Raw genomic sequence first — 15708 nt, 5'->3', positions numbered from 1 at the left:
ATTCACTACTTCAAGAATTTGTGACTCACAACATGTTATTGCTCTCAGCGTAGGCCAAAAACTATTATACTAGCAAAGCCCATTAGATAATTAGTTAAGGAGCGAGGGCCACCTAGGACATTGTCTTCTTTTGAGACTCGAACACAAGGTAGCGCTTCTTTAAAGTGCGATCTGATTTGGTATGTGTGCACAGAATCGTGGCTACTTTTATGCACAGTTATCTATTTTTTCTTTTCTCTTGTCTGACGCGGTGGGTCCGGGCGGCAGACGACACGTATTGCCCGGTGAATGGACTCGAATTTTGCCACGCCGGAATCACAGCTCTATTCAATACTTTATCTAGTTATCATGGGTATAGCTAAAGGAAGGGGCGCGCAGAGATTAAGCTTAAGACTTCAAAAGAACGAAATTAAAGGAAAAAAAACCATGTTAAGAAAGCTTTTGAGTTACTTGGTTTGTGCCTCTGAACATTTAATGTCCGATGCATGACATATGTTGGTCTCATGTAAAAGTACGTAAAGGAAGGTTCTTTTATCCATTCGAAACTTCAAAGCACTTGAAAGTTGAAAAGTCCACAATTGCCAACATCAATACCACCGAAGACAAAGATACCCAAATGCGTTCAAAAGCCGCCAGCGTGCGTGACTTTTCTTTTTAGACGTGCATGCCTTGACAAAAACGAACCAACAAGAGATGAAACGACCATCTTTATGGTTAAATTGGTCGACAGAAGAATATTCAAAACTCGACCGAAGATGCAAAGCGACTTTTACGGTTATCCTCGAGACACTTATTAAATATAAGGAATTTTTACTACACATAACACAAGAAACACATTTTATTGAAAATTTTGACGTCACATTTTTTAATCACTGAATATTTTCTCTAATACCAAAGAGAGATAAGATCATGCGGTTCATGCACGACAAGGCCAATGGCACGAGAGACATGAACTGGGTCTTAGAGAGCATCAGGAGGTCCGAGGGCGAGATCCTGATCAAGACATGCAGAGATATCGAGGGCAAGTTCGTGGACTACCTCGCTGGACTGGGTCTGATTCAAGAACCGGCCAGAGGTGAACTAGAGATGACGAAGGGGAGATAATGGGGTCTCTGGAGGAGAGAGAAAGCGGCTCGGTGGTCTTCGTAACGTTCGGGAGCCGAGTGCTTCCTATCGAAGGAGGAGATGGAGGTGGTGGCACGCAGGCTGGAGCTCGCGAGCGTTGATGCGGGGCTGGTGTTGGTGGTGAGGTTTCCTGGAGGAGACAGACTGTGAGTTTTGTTGAAGCTTTGCCTGAAGGGTTCTTGGAGAGGACGAAGGACAGAGGCATGGAGGTCCAAGGATGGGCTCCTCGGGCCAAGATCCTCATGCACCTGAGCACAGGTGTTTCGTGCCAACAAAGCTAATGCTATAGTTTAAAATGGGAGAAGAACACTAGAAATGTCAAAATTTGTGTACGGCGCTCACTTTAGTGCCAAAAATTTGTTTCGGATCACTTAAGTGCCAAAATCGAAGAAAAACGATCACTTAAGTGCCAACGGCGAGAAATTCCGGTCAAATTAATACGTGACTTTTTAAATTAAAATTTTAATCTACGTGGCATTTCCACGTGTATATTTTGAATTTCTCAGTCCTACGTGGCATTTTCACGTGTAAATTTCGAATTTTTAATTATTTTTTTGATTATTTTTCTGTTTTTTCCTTCTTTCCTTTTTTCTCTTCTTTCTTCTTTTTCTTCGTTTGGCCGGTGACCAGACACCGGCCACCGGCCATGGCCGGCTCGCCGGGGGTCGCCCGGGAAGGCGACCTCCGGCGAGGCCGCCGTGGCTTGGGCGAGGCCGGCCCTCGCCCGATCCGGCGGGCCGGCCCTCGCCCAGGCCACGGTGGCCTCGCGGCGGTCACCCGGGGAAGGCGACTCCGGCGAGGCCGCCGTGGCTTGGGCGAAGGCCGAGGCTGGCGAGGGCCGGCCTCACCTCGCCGGGCCTCGCCTCGCACAGGCAAGGGCAAGCCCGGCGAGGCGAGGCCGGCCGGCCCTCGCCCGAGCCACAGCGGCCTCGCCTCGCCCGTGGCGGGCGACGACGGCCTCGTCCGGGCGAGGCCAGGCGGCCGGCCATGGCCGGTGGCCGGTGTCCAGTCACCGGCCAAACGAAGAAGAAGAAGAAGAAAGAAGAGAAAAAAGGAAAAAAAGAAAAAACAGAAAAAAAAAATCAGAAAATTTTTTAAAATATTAAAATATTATTAAATATTATCCTCGTCAGCGCCGACATGCCACGTAAGACTGAGAAATTAATAAAATATGGCCACATCAGATTCCGACGACCCAAATCGGAGTTGGCACTTAAGTGATCGTTTTTTCAAAAAAGTGGCACTTAAGTGATCGTTTTTTCAAAAAAGTGGCACTTAAGTGATCCGAAACAAACTTTTGACACTAAAGTGAGCACCGTACACAAGTTTTGGCACTTCTAGTGTTCTTCACCCGTTTAAAATCGATTTACAAAAACTATGCAACTCAACACACTTGAAAAAGTGGGTCGTACTCAAACGTCCAAACAAGAGTTGTCAGCGTCGCATTTTTGTACACTGATTCTATATTGTTTGTGCTGTCATCCCACGTTTATTTTCCTTTGCTTGGATATTTATTCAATATATCGACACCATAATTGGTGAAATAACAGGTGGGTTTGTGTGCCACTGTGGTTGGAGCTCAACATTGGAGGCAATAGTCTTCGGCATACCCATCATAGCCATGCCGATGCACCTCGATCAGCCCTTAAATGCCAGACTGGTCGCGGATATTGGGGTCGGCGTGGAGGTCCGGAGAGAGGACGGCAGATCCCGGAGGGAGGAGATGGTGAAAGCGATCAAGCAAGTGGTGGTTCGAGAAGAAGGCGAGCAAGTCCAGAGAAGGGCCAAGGAACTGAGTGCGACAATCAGGAAGAGGCAAGAGGAAGATACGAGCGCAGTGATGAAGAAGCTGGCACAACATTTTGGAGAACAGAAAAACTTTTGATCTTCGCGAAACCGTGACTTGACATGGTGGACCAAGATTTGGATTTGCTAGTTTGCTGGCATAATTTATGGAGTTGGAGGCATAAATAAGAGGAGAAACCTCCTGTTAAATCATATCTCGAGTTTGAGTCCGAGACCCGACACACATGTAGATCATTTATTGCTCAAAGTCTTGCACAAAATTGACAATCATGAAACAAAGCATGAACGTCCTTTGCACATGCGTATATTTTCCTCTTTTAAGTCAAAGATGTGCACTTCTTTCAAGTCCATCATTTTCACCTTCATTAATGCATGCCCATTGCTCCTGCTTTGTCCGTAGGAGCTGAACGTCCATTTTCTTTCCTAATGCATGCCCATGGAAATTGATGGGCGTCGTTGCTTCTTCGAAGACTTGTTTTCTGGGCGCCGATTGACTCTTTCTCTTTTGTATCATTTCTGGGCTTAGTTTGTCTTTTGTAATAAATAGAAGAAAGAGGGACGGTTAAAGCTATGTGCTTTATTTTCTTATGTCGGTGCATGATGGTCATGTCATCATTAATTGCACGGAGACGCACGGCGGCGACATTTCCTCTTGTTTCTCCATCCTTTCTCCTATAAAAGGAGGATCGTAGAGGACGAAGAGATGCAGAGAGAAGAGAAAGCTCAAGAGACGAACAAAGCCGTGAGCTTGAAGAGATTTGTGCGGAGTCGAGTCCATTGAATTGAGTTATTAAACACTGTGGATGCTAGGTATATACTAGGATTGAGTAACACTCAAGTATGTGAATGATTGTAAACTTTGTAATTCTCTAATTTATTAATAAATTATTTGTTGGCTCTCCTCGTTGACGTAAGTTCCGACATTCGGATCGAACCACGTAAATTTTTCGTATCCTTTAATCGTTCCTCATTTTATTTCCCTATCGCTTTTTATAGCTACCGACTCAATTGTAAAGTTATGATCCCATTTCGCTGCATCGCCGATTGACAACAGAATCAGTGCATTTGGGATGATGTTTCACGAATCTAATCCGGTTCTTTATCTTTTCCAGACTCTTTGATTTACATGGTCAAAACCAAAAACAAAAGAACTCTTGAGAAAATGAGGACGAGTTTAATGCGTAGATGTAAGCTAACTAGCTACATCCTACATACTATAAAAGCACCGACTCTCCTTGTCAAGGAGACAAGTTTCAACCTTTCTAATCTTTTTTTGTTTTTTTGGTCGGAACCTTTCTAATCTTTATCTACAATGAACTCGACAAGGTTTTCATCCTTTCAAAGACACTCAAATGGACATCCGCACAGACATTTTGAGTTTAAGTGGGTGACACAGATATTGTGGACCTGGACCATTGATTGATTCAGATCCACTTTGTATATGATGTAGTTGATTCTGTACAAAGGTTTGTAAATAGGCTCACTGGTATAGTCTTGACATATATTGAATTCTTTATTTGAGTGAGATATATATGAAATGTGTGGTAAAAGAATAGCTAAACGTTCGCCTTTTTATTTTTGTGCAATGAGGATGGCAAGCCAAAGTCGAATTTAAGTACTATTTCTCAAACTCAAACTAAACAACAAAGCGAATAATTCAATTTTGTGAAAGGAAACCTGTGCTTATATAATAAGAGAGAAAAGATAAGACGTGCCTAGATCATTTGTTGTTAAGATTGCAGACGATTTTACAAATCTCGTCATTCATTAACACGTTTAGACGCCGCCGCGCCGGACTAGGTTAACCGGTCTTCCTTGTTCAAAATGAATGGTTAACAAGTACAGGGACCGGAGTGGGTTAAGTGTATCTACTGAAATAACTTAATCCTTTCACCCATCGGAAAGATTCTAAAGTATCAATCCCGACTCGAAATTTGTAATTTCAGCTCCGGAATTTGCAGAATTTCATTAGAGCAAAAGGTACAAAAAGATCATGTTTTCTATAACCCACCTTCAGAAGCTGTTATAGGAAAATTTCAAGTTGGGGTCTGTTCAATTAGGACAATGAAAACGGAAGACATTATCAGTAACACATTATTAGTCTGTTCTACAGTAGAGGAAAAGAGTCTGAAAAGTGACCTAGCCCACACTTGTCGAGTAAGTTCGCAAGTTATCCGCTAAAAGGAGAGACCTCCAACAAGAAATTAAAAGCAAGCGGTTAATCCATCGGTTAATCATTTAATCCCCAAAGTTTGATCTAATCCAACATGATGATCTCTAATTTGATAGATTATCCCAAGACGATGCATTATAAGTTTAGAATGCATTTGCTTGGTGGAAAATAGACGATTTTGAAAATATTTTCTTCAAAATGATTGCTCGTATTGCTCACAGAAATGGATAAATGAAAAAAAAAAATTCATTGTTCATGAAAATGTTTAAAACAAATTCTTGTCGGTAATGTAAATATTTTTCGTTGATTAACGTTTCAAGCGTTACGAGCGATTATTTTTAAGAAAATATTTTTCAATTATTTGTTTTCCACGAAATAAGTGGAGACTTAGCGTAAGTTTGGATTCAAATCGAAATCGTATCCTTACATGTCAGCCGACTCGACGGAACGCTTACCCATCAAGGTGGTGAAGTCATTCATTTAAATTAACGCATGTACTAAACTGAGTTCGGACTACCGTGGGATACCAAGTTCACGTCTCTCGTCATGGAGAGAGAGTAACCCACCAAGTTCGTTACCAACCTTCCATCATATAAGCAGGTGTTTCGAAGCTGTTCATGAGGCGCAGTTAAATCCGTATTAATTAAGAGATGATTGTCGGAAGAGATTTTGAAATCATTTAGCTTCTTCAGTAGTCTCTCTTCTCTATATAACATAGCTTCTCCTAGCTCCGATTGATCCATCTCTCTCTCTCTCTCTTAGAATTTCTCCATGAAAAACTTCAAAATCGACGATGAAACGCAAGTTCTCCCGGTCCTGCAAGGACGCGGACGCGATTGCTGTCTTCAATCATTTGCGTTCTCGCACTTCGGCTTCAAGACGCGCCTCCGTCTCTCCTTGGAATCCCGAATGCGTCGGCTTCTCTTGTTCCTCTTTTTCCCGCTTCGCTCGAAAATGATCGTCGTATTACTTCTCTTGCTACTCCTACTTCCCTCCCTAGTTCTTCATTTCGAACTCGGATCGATTTTGTTTATGAAACCGCCCTTCTCAATCACCACCACCCTCTCCTGGTACACAACATCCGCCGGTAGTCGCGAACTTCTTGTAAGTCTTCGCGTCATCGGTGGCCATGACCCATTAACTCACTTCAAGTACAAAGTCTCTGGGCACAGTGTTGGAGGTATGTTTACCATTCTAGAGCGTTTGAATAAATCTATCTAAAGGATTAGAATTGATTTCGTATATCTTTTCTTTATTCTTTCCATTTATTGTCCATACATTGTATTATAAATTGAGTCCTGTACATGTAAAGATGATACATACAGAACACAAAAGCTTCCCCAATTTTCATCTTCTTCATTTCGTGACGCACAACACAGGCCAAGAACTCACTTAAGTACGAGAGATCCGAAATAGCAGTCATCCGGGATTTCTCTCAAGTTCAGGATGACATAGGACCGCAACCCGTCCACAGGTTCTTCCTTCTGGTCCGGGTGGACTCACAAGCAGCTCTTCTTCTCGGGGACGTCCCGAAACAGTGTACCACGGTGTTCCGAGCGCTCGATATCTTTCTCGTTTCGCGAGCAGAGTGTACATTGGCCTGAGAACACGAAAGACTCCATGGCATCGAGGCTCGGCTCACCAGAAATGGGCCATTGGACAATGCTCTGATACAATGCAGAGGAATGGAGACGGAGGATCTGGAGAAGAATCCAGTGTCGTACGTTCATATCAGGATGGGGATAGTGTTGAAGGTGAGGAAGTTGCATCGGAACTTCAGGGCAATGCGGAAGGCTTTTGAAGATGGCTTGGAGGTCAAGATTGTGTGGGATATACAGGCGTGGTTGTTCAGAGAAGCAAAATCAGATGCAAAAGGAAAGAAGAATCCACCAGAATATGCAACGTTTGCTTTCATGACACGACATGGGTCGAGCGTTTTCATTGTTGATTCGTGCCAGTCATGTACGAGCCCATATATAAGAAGCTTGTTTTGTGTTTTTCGGGTTTCTTTTGTACCATCTTCCCATTGCCTAACATTTTTTTCACAGACTATGATGCTCTTTCTCTGTTTGTTATTGAAGATATAAATACTTCTGTCATTGGGTGATCTTTTATCCTTCTTTCTCATCTTGTTGGGCTGGTGTAGAAGGTGATGATAAGTTTTCATGGGTGAGAATTGCATTGGTGCTGTCTTTGTTGCGTGAATGTTTGCTTGGATTCTAACGGTTCAATCCTCGAGATAATTTGAAAATTGTCCCGCAAAATTTTGCATGGTATTAAAGCGGAAAAAGAAAGAGAGTAGCAGAAATGTAATTTATGAAGTAAAAGGATTATATTTTCCATTATCTCTCATACGATGGTACAAAAGCAGATTTGCGAGGATAAAAAGAGCTATACGTACAGCAATATCACAGAAACAAAAAATGAGAAATCAAGCCAAGCAAAATTACAGAAGAAAAAAGAATTGTACTGGGAAGAAAGAGAGGAGGAACAGTTTTCTGCTCATCTCCATATGTGTTTGACCATATTGCTATACAGTCAGCAATCCTATGAGAAGAAAGCTCAAAAATTGTACTTCTTCGAAACGAGATGCAGTTTCTCATCTCCTCTGGAAATTCAGGAACTTGATGCCGTAGGCAAAGATGAAGAAGAAACCCAAGACCCAACCGATATGGGCCAAAGCCACAGGCACGAGGAAGTCGTAATCGAATCCCAGGCTCTCCTTCAGGAATTCATCTATTGGTAGTGCTCCCACTCCATCTATTGTAAGATCTTCCTTCTTGTCGCCGATTTGGGATGTGAAAATGCCATAGATGGTCCAAGCGACGGGCGAGCACCAGTAGTACCATCTCCACCACACAGGGATCAGCTGCAACAACAGAGCATTCTTCGCATCAATATGACATTTTTACAAAAGAGGATGATGCTCTCGATGAGAAATGAATGAACACTAGAATTAGGACCGAGGTAAGGTGACTTACAGGTCGGGGAATGAGGAAGCCCGAAAACAAGTTCCAGAAGTTGAGGAAGAACGACATTGTGATGGCAGCGATCTGGTGGCCAGGAGTGAGCGCGACAACCATCATGCCGTACATCGAGAAGTAGGTGTAGCACATGAATATGAAGTAGTAGAAGTACAAGACCTTGCCGAGCTTCCACTCGAAACCGATCATCGAGTAGAGCATGAGGGAATAAACAACTGTCTGAACCGCCACATAGATTGTTTCAATAGCCACCTGATACACAAAGCACACCAATCAACGACAGAACAAGAAAATATGATTGTAATGAAATGAATGAGATTCTAATTATTCGAAATGGACAAAAAGGATCATACCTGAGCAAATGCATAAGGCAACTCCGAATACATCCCAGCTGCTCGTTCACGGTAGAAGACGGTTCTTTCGATTGCCACCACAGATTGGACTGCTGAAGCATTAGTGGCTCCAAGGAAGAGAACAGCAGCATAGGTGGCACCGAGTAGATTGATTAAATCTTGTTGTTTATATCTATCAGGATAAAAGGAACAGAAACATCATGTGAGCAAACACTTCAAGGAAATAGCAGCGGCTCGACCTTCGCAAAAAGAAAATGATCTTTCGAATGCAATAGTTTGTGCTTACATTTTGTCTCCTTTGTTCCAGAAAATGAAGCCAAACATAAGACCAATGACGACCGTCATGAAGAAACGAATGGCGTTAAACCGGGAGTTCCTCCAGTAGGACCAGTTCTGTTTGCAGAAGCAAGCATGGCATTGAGTTAGGAAGCCCTGGGAGTATTGGGTGGGGAAGTGAAGGTCTTTTGAACCGGGCTGTGGAGTATCCAGCTCTTTGATGAGCTCCTGGTTTCTCCTGAAAAAAAAAAAAGGGGGAAATGAGGCGCCGAGTTCAGTGCACATTAATGATTGGAATTTGAAGAAATTAAAAGGAGTGCGCGTCTCTCACCTATAGAGGTCAGAATTGGCATAGATTTCTGCAAAGTCCACGTCCAGTTGAGCTTCGACTGAAGTAGCAGTGACATCCAACATCCATGTTGCAGGATTGTAGCCTTCTCTGATCTTGGGGACACCGGGAAGAGCCTGCAATAGGTTTTCAGAAATTAAACTCTATTAAGTTAAACCACACAGCCTCATTGGTAGGTGTAGTCATGGATTTTTCAGTCATGCGTGTTTCTTAATTGAAGTGAAAAGATGAGCACCTCGAAATATTCGACGAGCTTGTGAGACTGTTCACCGAGAGGCCCTGCATAAATGACTTGCCCTCCTCTTTTCATCAGAAGAAGCTGCAAGGAGAACACACATCATCAGCTCAGGGATATCTTGAAGAGATAATCCTAAAACTGCATGAAAGGAACACAGATTTCAATTATCCTGACCGTACCTCATCAAAAGCCTCAAAAATGTCTATACTCGGTTGGTGAATCGTACACACAACAGTACGCCCAGTATCCACTGTGTTTCTCACAGTACGCATGACAATTGCAGCTGCTCTGGCATCGAGACCTGATGTGGGCTCATCCATGAATATAATCGAGGGATTAGCAACTAACTCAACGGCTATCGTGAGCCTCTTCCTCTGCTCGGTCGACAGTCCATCAACTCCTGGAAGCCCAACTAGAGCATTCCTCAAGGGATGAAGCTCAACTAAATCCATGACTTCCTCAACAAACATCTGCAAAACCAAGAAAACTCGCGTTTAGTCAAAATTTCCACCAGGTCAATTTACTTGCTTGAAGGAGATGTTGATGAAGAAGATAGTATCGCAGTTACGTGCCTTCCTCGTTTCCTTATTTACGTCTTTAGCAAGACGAAGCCAAGCTGAGTATAAGAGAGACTCGTAAACGGTGACGTATGGCGAGTGAATGTCATTCTGCTCACAGTAACCGCTCACTCGAGCAAAAGTGGCTTGGTTCTTGGGATAACCGGAAACAGTTATGCTTCCTTCAATGTATCCACCAGTTTTTCTTCCTGCTAAGACATCCATCAGTGTGGTCTTTCCAGCTCCACTGACTCCAACCAATGCAGTCAAAACGCCCGGCCTGAAAGCTCCACTGACATCTCTTAGGAGTTGTAATCGGCTTTCCTCAACCCCTTGAGTTTTCATTTCCTGAAGCACACCAAAACAGACATTTATTTCTGAATATTTCGTTGGGTGGAGGTATTTTACAGTTTGCATTCTGATAAATATATTTGAAACAAACACTTTAATGACCAGATCTTCCCTAGCCTTTTGCTTTCTGACAAGTCACTCGTTTCTATCTAAAGTTTTATGTGAAATTACGAAAGAACTGTCATTGTGTTAGGGCATGCTCGTGTCATTTCATCGCTGCACGGAACTTGGGGAGTTTTAAGTTAGGGATGATTGGACTTACCGCAGGCATATCCACATAGTAATTGACATGGTTGAAGGCAAGTGAAAGGGGCTGGAAAGGCAGAACCATTCCTCTCCTAGCCTGGGTGCTTTCACTGACAATACCATTGTTTGCTCGGGCATTTCTTACTTGCATAGGAGTACCTGTCATAAAATTCCAGTCTTATATAAGCATCTGCACATGATACTTTTTGAGGCATCATCCCAGATTTCTATTTTTCTATAAATCCAGTTGACAGTCCTAACCACAACAAATTACATACCTTCTGATCTAGATTGTCTCCTCTTCTCGGAATCGTCATCCGCGAGTATCGCTTTATTATCACCAAGAGCTGAGATACAGTCGGAAAGCAATAAATCAGTACATACTTTTCATTTTACTTTGCAAAAAGAAATCCAGACGAGAGCATCTACTTACGATTTAAGAATGTCAATGCAGCAGTGAAGAGAATGTTGAAAATAATAGAGAACGAGAAAAGTGCCATGATACTGATCCAATACCAGCTCTCGGTCCTGTAAAGACCTCTTTGCGCTAGAAGGGCCTTTCCAACTGTGGGTTCAGAGGAGTTGGAGGGCAAAGGCTGCAACATCAAAAGAAGTTAGTTTAGATGTATCCTGAAATATTAACATCTTCAGAAGACTTTTGAAATTCCATCGTATCCTAAGCCTTGTAGAGAACTTACCGTGCTCCATCTCTCGGACAGGAACTCATTGATAGCAATGGCATTTTGCCCATACATCATGGGAGAAACATAGTAACCCCAGATCATCCCCTTTGAAATGTCATCTGTCCACCATCGGGCACGTTAATTTTTAGAAGCTTATCACCAAAAACAATCCATAGGTGTGAAACATGAGGTATCCGAACGCCGTTATCAGCAATTGTTTAGAATGACAATGCCAAGCGCCCAAAAAAAAAAACATTTCTAACCTTTCGCGACAATGAAACCACCAAGGATGAATACTAGCAGCAATGTGAAGGTCCCGAGTGTGTTGGCGACGACTTGTGTTCTTCCCACAGCCGCTATGAAACGGAAGAGCGAGAGAGCCATCTGATTCACACCAAAGAAAGCTAAGAGTTGCTTGAGAAACCTGCACAAGTAGAAATCACCGAGATTTGTCAGCAAGAGGACTTACCAGAGATTATTTTCGTCGCACTGGTGTTAGTAGCTTATAAATCAAAACAGGAAGGGCCAACTTATGAGAGAGCAGAAAAAGTGGTCATACCTAACAGGAGATGGGGCGAACCCAATGGTGTAGTAAGTGAGGATGATCCAAATTCCAGATTCAACCAGTGATACGGGAATTCTGAGCACCCAAATGGGCAACGCGAAAGCCCAGGCAGGGTAAAACAAGAAATCTCTCTGCTTGAAGAACACTGGAAGCCTGAACACCGTCATCGCGAGCTCACTCATCCCATTAAACATGACATTCAGAAGACTGTAAAATAGAGCTCCCCAAAATCTTGTCCCGTCACTTATTGAGCCTGTCTTCATTTCTGTTCTGAAGAACACGGTGAATGCAATGAAGGCCATGATCGTGATCTGAGTGGTCTTGAAGATATACACGAAAGAGCTGCGCTTCATCAGCAGCCATTCCCTGGCAAAGCAAGCTTTGAAGAGCTCCCAGTTAGAAATTCCATACTTGTCCTTCACCAGAGCAGCAGGGTGTGCCCTGGTTTTGTCATAAGGGACTCTAAGCTCTTCGAGAAGCCGCTGACCAGCATGGAAGCTATTGAAAGCCCTCACGAATTCAGGCACCGAGATGTATCTATAAGGTTGGTCCTTCCTGTACCAGTATTGCTCTTGGTCGTTCTTGGAAGTCACTTCCTGCAGAAAATCAGCAACCCCCTTTCTTTCTGGACATTTGAAGCCCACGTACTCAAAGAACTCGAGAACGCTCTCTCGCGGCCCTTGGTAGACGATCTGACCCTCTGAGAGCAATATTATGTCATCGAAGAGATCGTAAGTCTCCGGAGCTGGCTGCAAGAGGGAGATGACCATGGTCACATCCATGATATGGACCATCTGCCTCATGAACTTCACAATCTGAAAAGTGGTGGAACTGTCCAGCCCCGTCGATATCTCGTCCATGAAAAACGCTTTCGCCGGTCCAACCAACATCTCACCTGTGGTGACACGTTTCTTTTGTCCACCAGAGATACCCCTCCTCATGTCATCTCCAACCATGATATCAGCGCAAATATCCAATCCGAGGATCTGCCAAAAACATTAGAGATTTAGCCTACCACACAAGCTCGTACAATGAAACATCGAATTTGAAGCAGGATTGAATGGACAAATTCTGCAAACCAACCTTGAGGACATAGTCCGCCATCAAACTGGTTTCTTGGCCAGTAATGGCAGTGGCCTTCATGAAAGCATCAATTTTGGGGTCTGGCTTGATCCCTGCCTCTCGCTCTCTTCTTGACAGCTCCGCCAACATCTCATACCTAGTTCCGACTCCCAAGCAACGGCCCGAAAAGTCTAGTGTCTCACGGACCGTCATCTCACCGTGGTGAAGATCATGCTGGCTAATGTAAGCACAGGTCCTTTGAGGAACGAATTCTTTGAATTCGTGGCCACAGTAGGTGATTTTTCCAGTTATCTGTATCGTTGTAACAGAACAAATTAATTCACGCTAAGAACTAGAGAACCTGAAGACACTAAGCAAGCAAATGCATCCAGATAGGTCAAATGCTTCACTAACCCTGAGATCATCTTCAGGCTTTCCGGCAAGTGCTTGTAGCAGTGTTGTTTTTCCAGAGCCAGGAGGTCCAAGAAGCAAGGTCAACCTGAAAATGAATATTTTCATGTTTATGAGCTTCCAAATGAAGCACGTAGAACTGCACTTGTTTATGTAAGCAGTAAGACTAGGATCTTCAAGTTGAGGATCCATGAATTCACCTTGACGGTTTGATTATGCCACTGACATCTTGAAGTATCTTGACCACTCTCTTCTTCGATGGAGAGAGTCCGATCATACCAATAACTCCCTGTTGACATAAATATTGTTATTGAGGATGCATAGAAAATATGAAATTCACTTCATCTACGGAAGCGGACCCTGCCGTCACCCGGAAGACATGAAAAGAAACAAACAGATTGATTTATCGATCTTTGTGCTTCAACATTTGAACCGCTCTTAGGTTGTGTTAGCTCGTCCCTACCTCTTTCAGCTTCCCATAACATCAGCTTTCCTTTTTTCTACTTACTTAAGCAATAAAGACGCATCATATCACTAAAAGGCCCTCTTATTGCCTGCATATTTGCAATCAAATTTATATCTTCCCTCATCTCATGCCTGCCGAACCTGCCTACTCGATATAGTCAAAGGCGGTATCGCAGCCACATATACGAAACTCGCAAGAACTGGTTCCTCCTAAAGTCTCTAAGACAATTGAAAGCCAGACGAAACCATAGACCTCTACCCGATCTAGTCACCTAAGCAATCTTACCTGACTAACACCAAAATCTTTTGAGTATGCCACTGATATTTCACTAAACAACGCTCAAGATCAACTGAACATGAAAAAGAAACATCAGAGAAAGTGAACAATTCTCATGAAAACCAACCTCAATAGCATTCATGGTAGCGTTGAGCAGAGTTGGGAGTGCCCTTGTCCCCACATAAGCATCCCCTTCAATGCACAGGTTCTGGAACCTCACTTCGATCTTTGGGATCTCGATACCGACCCGGTCAGTCCTGTTCCGCAGCCTCGTCAGGAACTTCTCGTTGTCCTCCTCCACCACTTTGAGTATGCTCTCCATCAGGACCTTCTTGTCTTGCGTCCCAAGGTTGGTCACGTCGACCTCGTCGTGCACCACCCTCCCGTTGCTCCGCACCTGGGTGAGTATCCCCTTCCGCATCCGGTCGTAGGTCGGCAACCGCTCTATGGCGGCCCACCGGAGCTCCTCCTCGTCGTCCGCCACCTGCCGGACGCTCCGCTGGAACACGTCCGGCGCGTTCCACATCTCCCTCACGCTGGTGGACCGCCAACTGCCGCGGCTGCTCCTGCTCGTCTGCCGCATGAGGTCGTCCCCGGCCAATGCCGCCGCCATTGTCGAACCCGCCTCTGTCTCTCCGGATCACACGTGAAACCCGTATCGAATACTCCTCGGGTGAAGTTCTCGGACGAGAGTTCGAACAAGAACTTGAAGAACGAGAACTGAACTCCCAAAGAAGGAATCTATATGCACATGGTGAAGCAGAAGCACACTTCTTCTTTCTGCGCGTGTGCTTATGAGAGAACTTGGAGGACACAGAGGATGAGCAAGAGTGAGATATTATGAGGAGGTGGTTCTGGAGGAGCTTTATATATAGAGAGAGTTAAAGAAGAAGAAGAAGATCATGCCGAGCAAGAAGAACAGGAATGCGAATGTGCGTGTATGGGTGCGTGTTGGTCGTCGGTCAAAATGAGACGCCAAGAAGTTCCCGCGGCTTTGGGCTTTGAGCTTAACTTGCGAGAGGCGCTGAGAGGATCCGGTGTCTCGCGCCTCATTCGCGCCGTTCCAGAAGGAAATCTCCTGGCCGTCGGATTCGGGGGCGACGAGGGTTCACACGTCAAGGGGAGGTCCGATCCTGCGGACGATGTCGAGCGAGCGCATAATATTAAATGGTGAGCGTGGAATCGTTTTTGTTGGGCAATATTTTTTAATGGGCGGCATGAGATCGAGGACCGCGGTCCGTACCTTGGTCTGATGACTCCTACTTTTTTTAATTCTGGTCAACTGGTGACTGCTACTTGATAACTTTACTAAGGTTGCCTCCCTGGACTCAAGAGCCACATGTCAAAATTTCGAGTACTTTTTATCTAATTTTGAAATTATTAATTGGGCTCGTGGTACAGATTTCCAGCTAATAACAATTATCAATTATATTGGTATATTTGCCGTTAATGGACTTCTTTCTTTTATTTTTTTCCATACAACCAGTACATATAATTGTTATTATAAGTTTTTTTTGCTAGAAAAATGTTATTATAAGTTAAATATCCTTACTGCTAGTAACTTAGATATGCTTGCCTTCGGTAACGTTCTCACATCCCACCAATCTCGTCATATCACAGATTACGGCCATCTTCATGTTCCATCACAATTAGATAATTAGTCAAGGGACGAGGGATCGATGGGGTAATACCCAGGACGTTGTCTTCTTTTGCGACCCGAGCACAAGGCCACACTTCCTTAAAGTGTGATATGGTTTGGAATCTAAACGAACTTGGTGAACATGTTG

General features: G+C 43.9%; 1 protein-coding gene and 1 pseudogene across 1 annotated transcript; one reads left to right on the top strand and one right to left on the bottom strand.

Annotated features, from left to right (window-relative positions):
• Positions 1 to 909: 909 nt before the first annotated feature.
• Positions 910 to 3010, top strand: LOC130138644 (beta-D-glucosyl crocetin beta-1,6-glucosyltransferase-like; annotated as a pseudogene).
• Positions 3011 to 7550: 4540 nt separating this feature from the next.
• On the bottom strand, positions 7551 to 14741 carry LOC115664814 (pleiotropic drug resistance protein 2-like). Its single transcript, XM_056313208.1, has 18 exons — positions 14049 to 14741; positions 13380 to 13468; positions 13183 to 13267; positions 12790 to 13080; positions 11701 to 12692; positions 11405 to 11565; positions 11157 to 11260; positions 10892 to 11054; positions 10737 to 10805; positions 10475 to 10617; positions 9877 to 10209; positions 9484 to 9774; positions 9302 to 9385; positions 9049 to 9182; positions 8728 to 8955; positions 8442 to 8613; positions 8086 to 8340; positions 7551 to 7973 (listed from the first exon to the last, which is right to left on the bottom strand). Exons 1-18 carry the CDS (start codon positions 14532 to 14534, stop codon positions 7704 to 7706), a joined length of 4350 nt encoding a protein of 1449 aa, XP_056169183.1. The 5' UTR covers positions 14535 to 14741; the 3' UTR covers positions 7551 to 7703.
• Positions 14742 to 15708: the final 967 nt, after the last annotated feature.

This window comes from Syzygium oleosum, unplaced genomic scaffold (genome assembly GCF_021117445.2).
Source record: "Syzygium oleosum isolate NSW1041296 unplaced genomic scaffold, Sole_v2.1 Sole_v2.07, whole genome shotgun sequence".
NCBI classification, from domain to species: domain Eukaryota; kingdom Viridiplantae; phylum Streptophyta; class Magnoliopsida; order Myrtales; family Myrtaceae; genus Syzygium; species Syzygium oleosum.
The sequence above is the reverse complement of the archived record's forward strand: the minus strand, read 5'-3'. Positions and strand labels throughout refer to the sequence as shown.

What these genes read in the sequence shown, in the direction of transcription:
- LOC115664814 (XM_056313208.1), bottom strand. Translation starts at nt 14,534, where the DNA reads ATGGCGGCGGCATTGGCCGGGGACGACCTCATGCGGCAGACGAGCAGG. An exon ending in AGCTCGTCGAATATTTCGAG is followed by an intron (nt 9,183 to 9,301) that starts GTGCTCATCTTT and finishes AACCTATTGCAG; the next exon opens with GCTCTTCCCGGTGTCCCCAA. An exon ending in GCCAATTCTGACCTCTATAG is followed by an intron (nt 8,956 to 9,048) that starts GTGAGAGACGCG and finishes TTTTTTTTTCAG; the next exon opens with GAGAAACCAGGAGCTCATCA.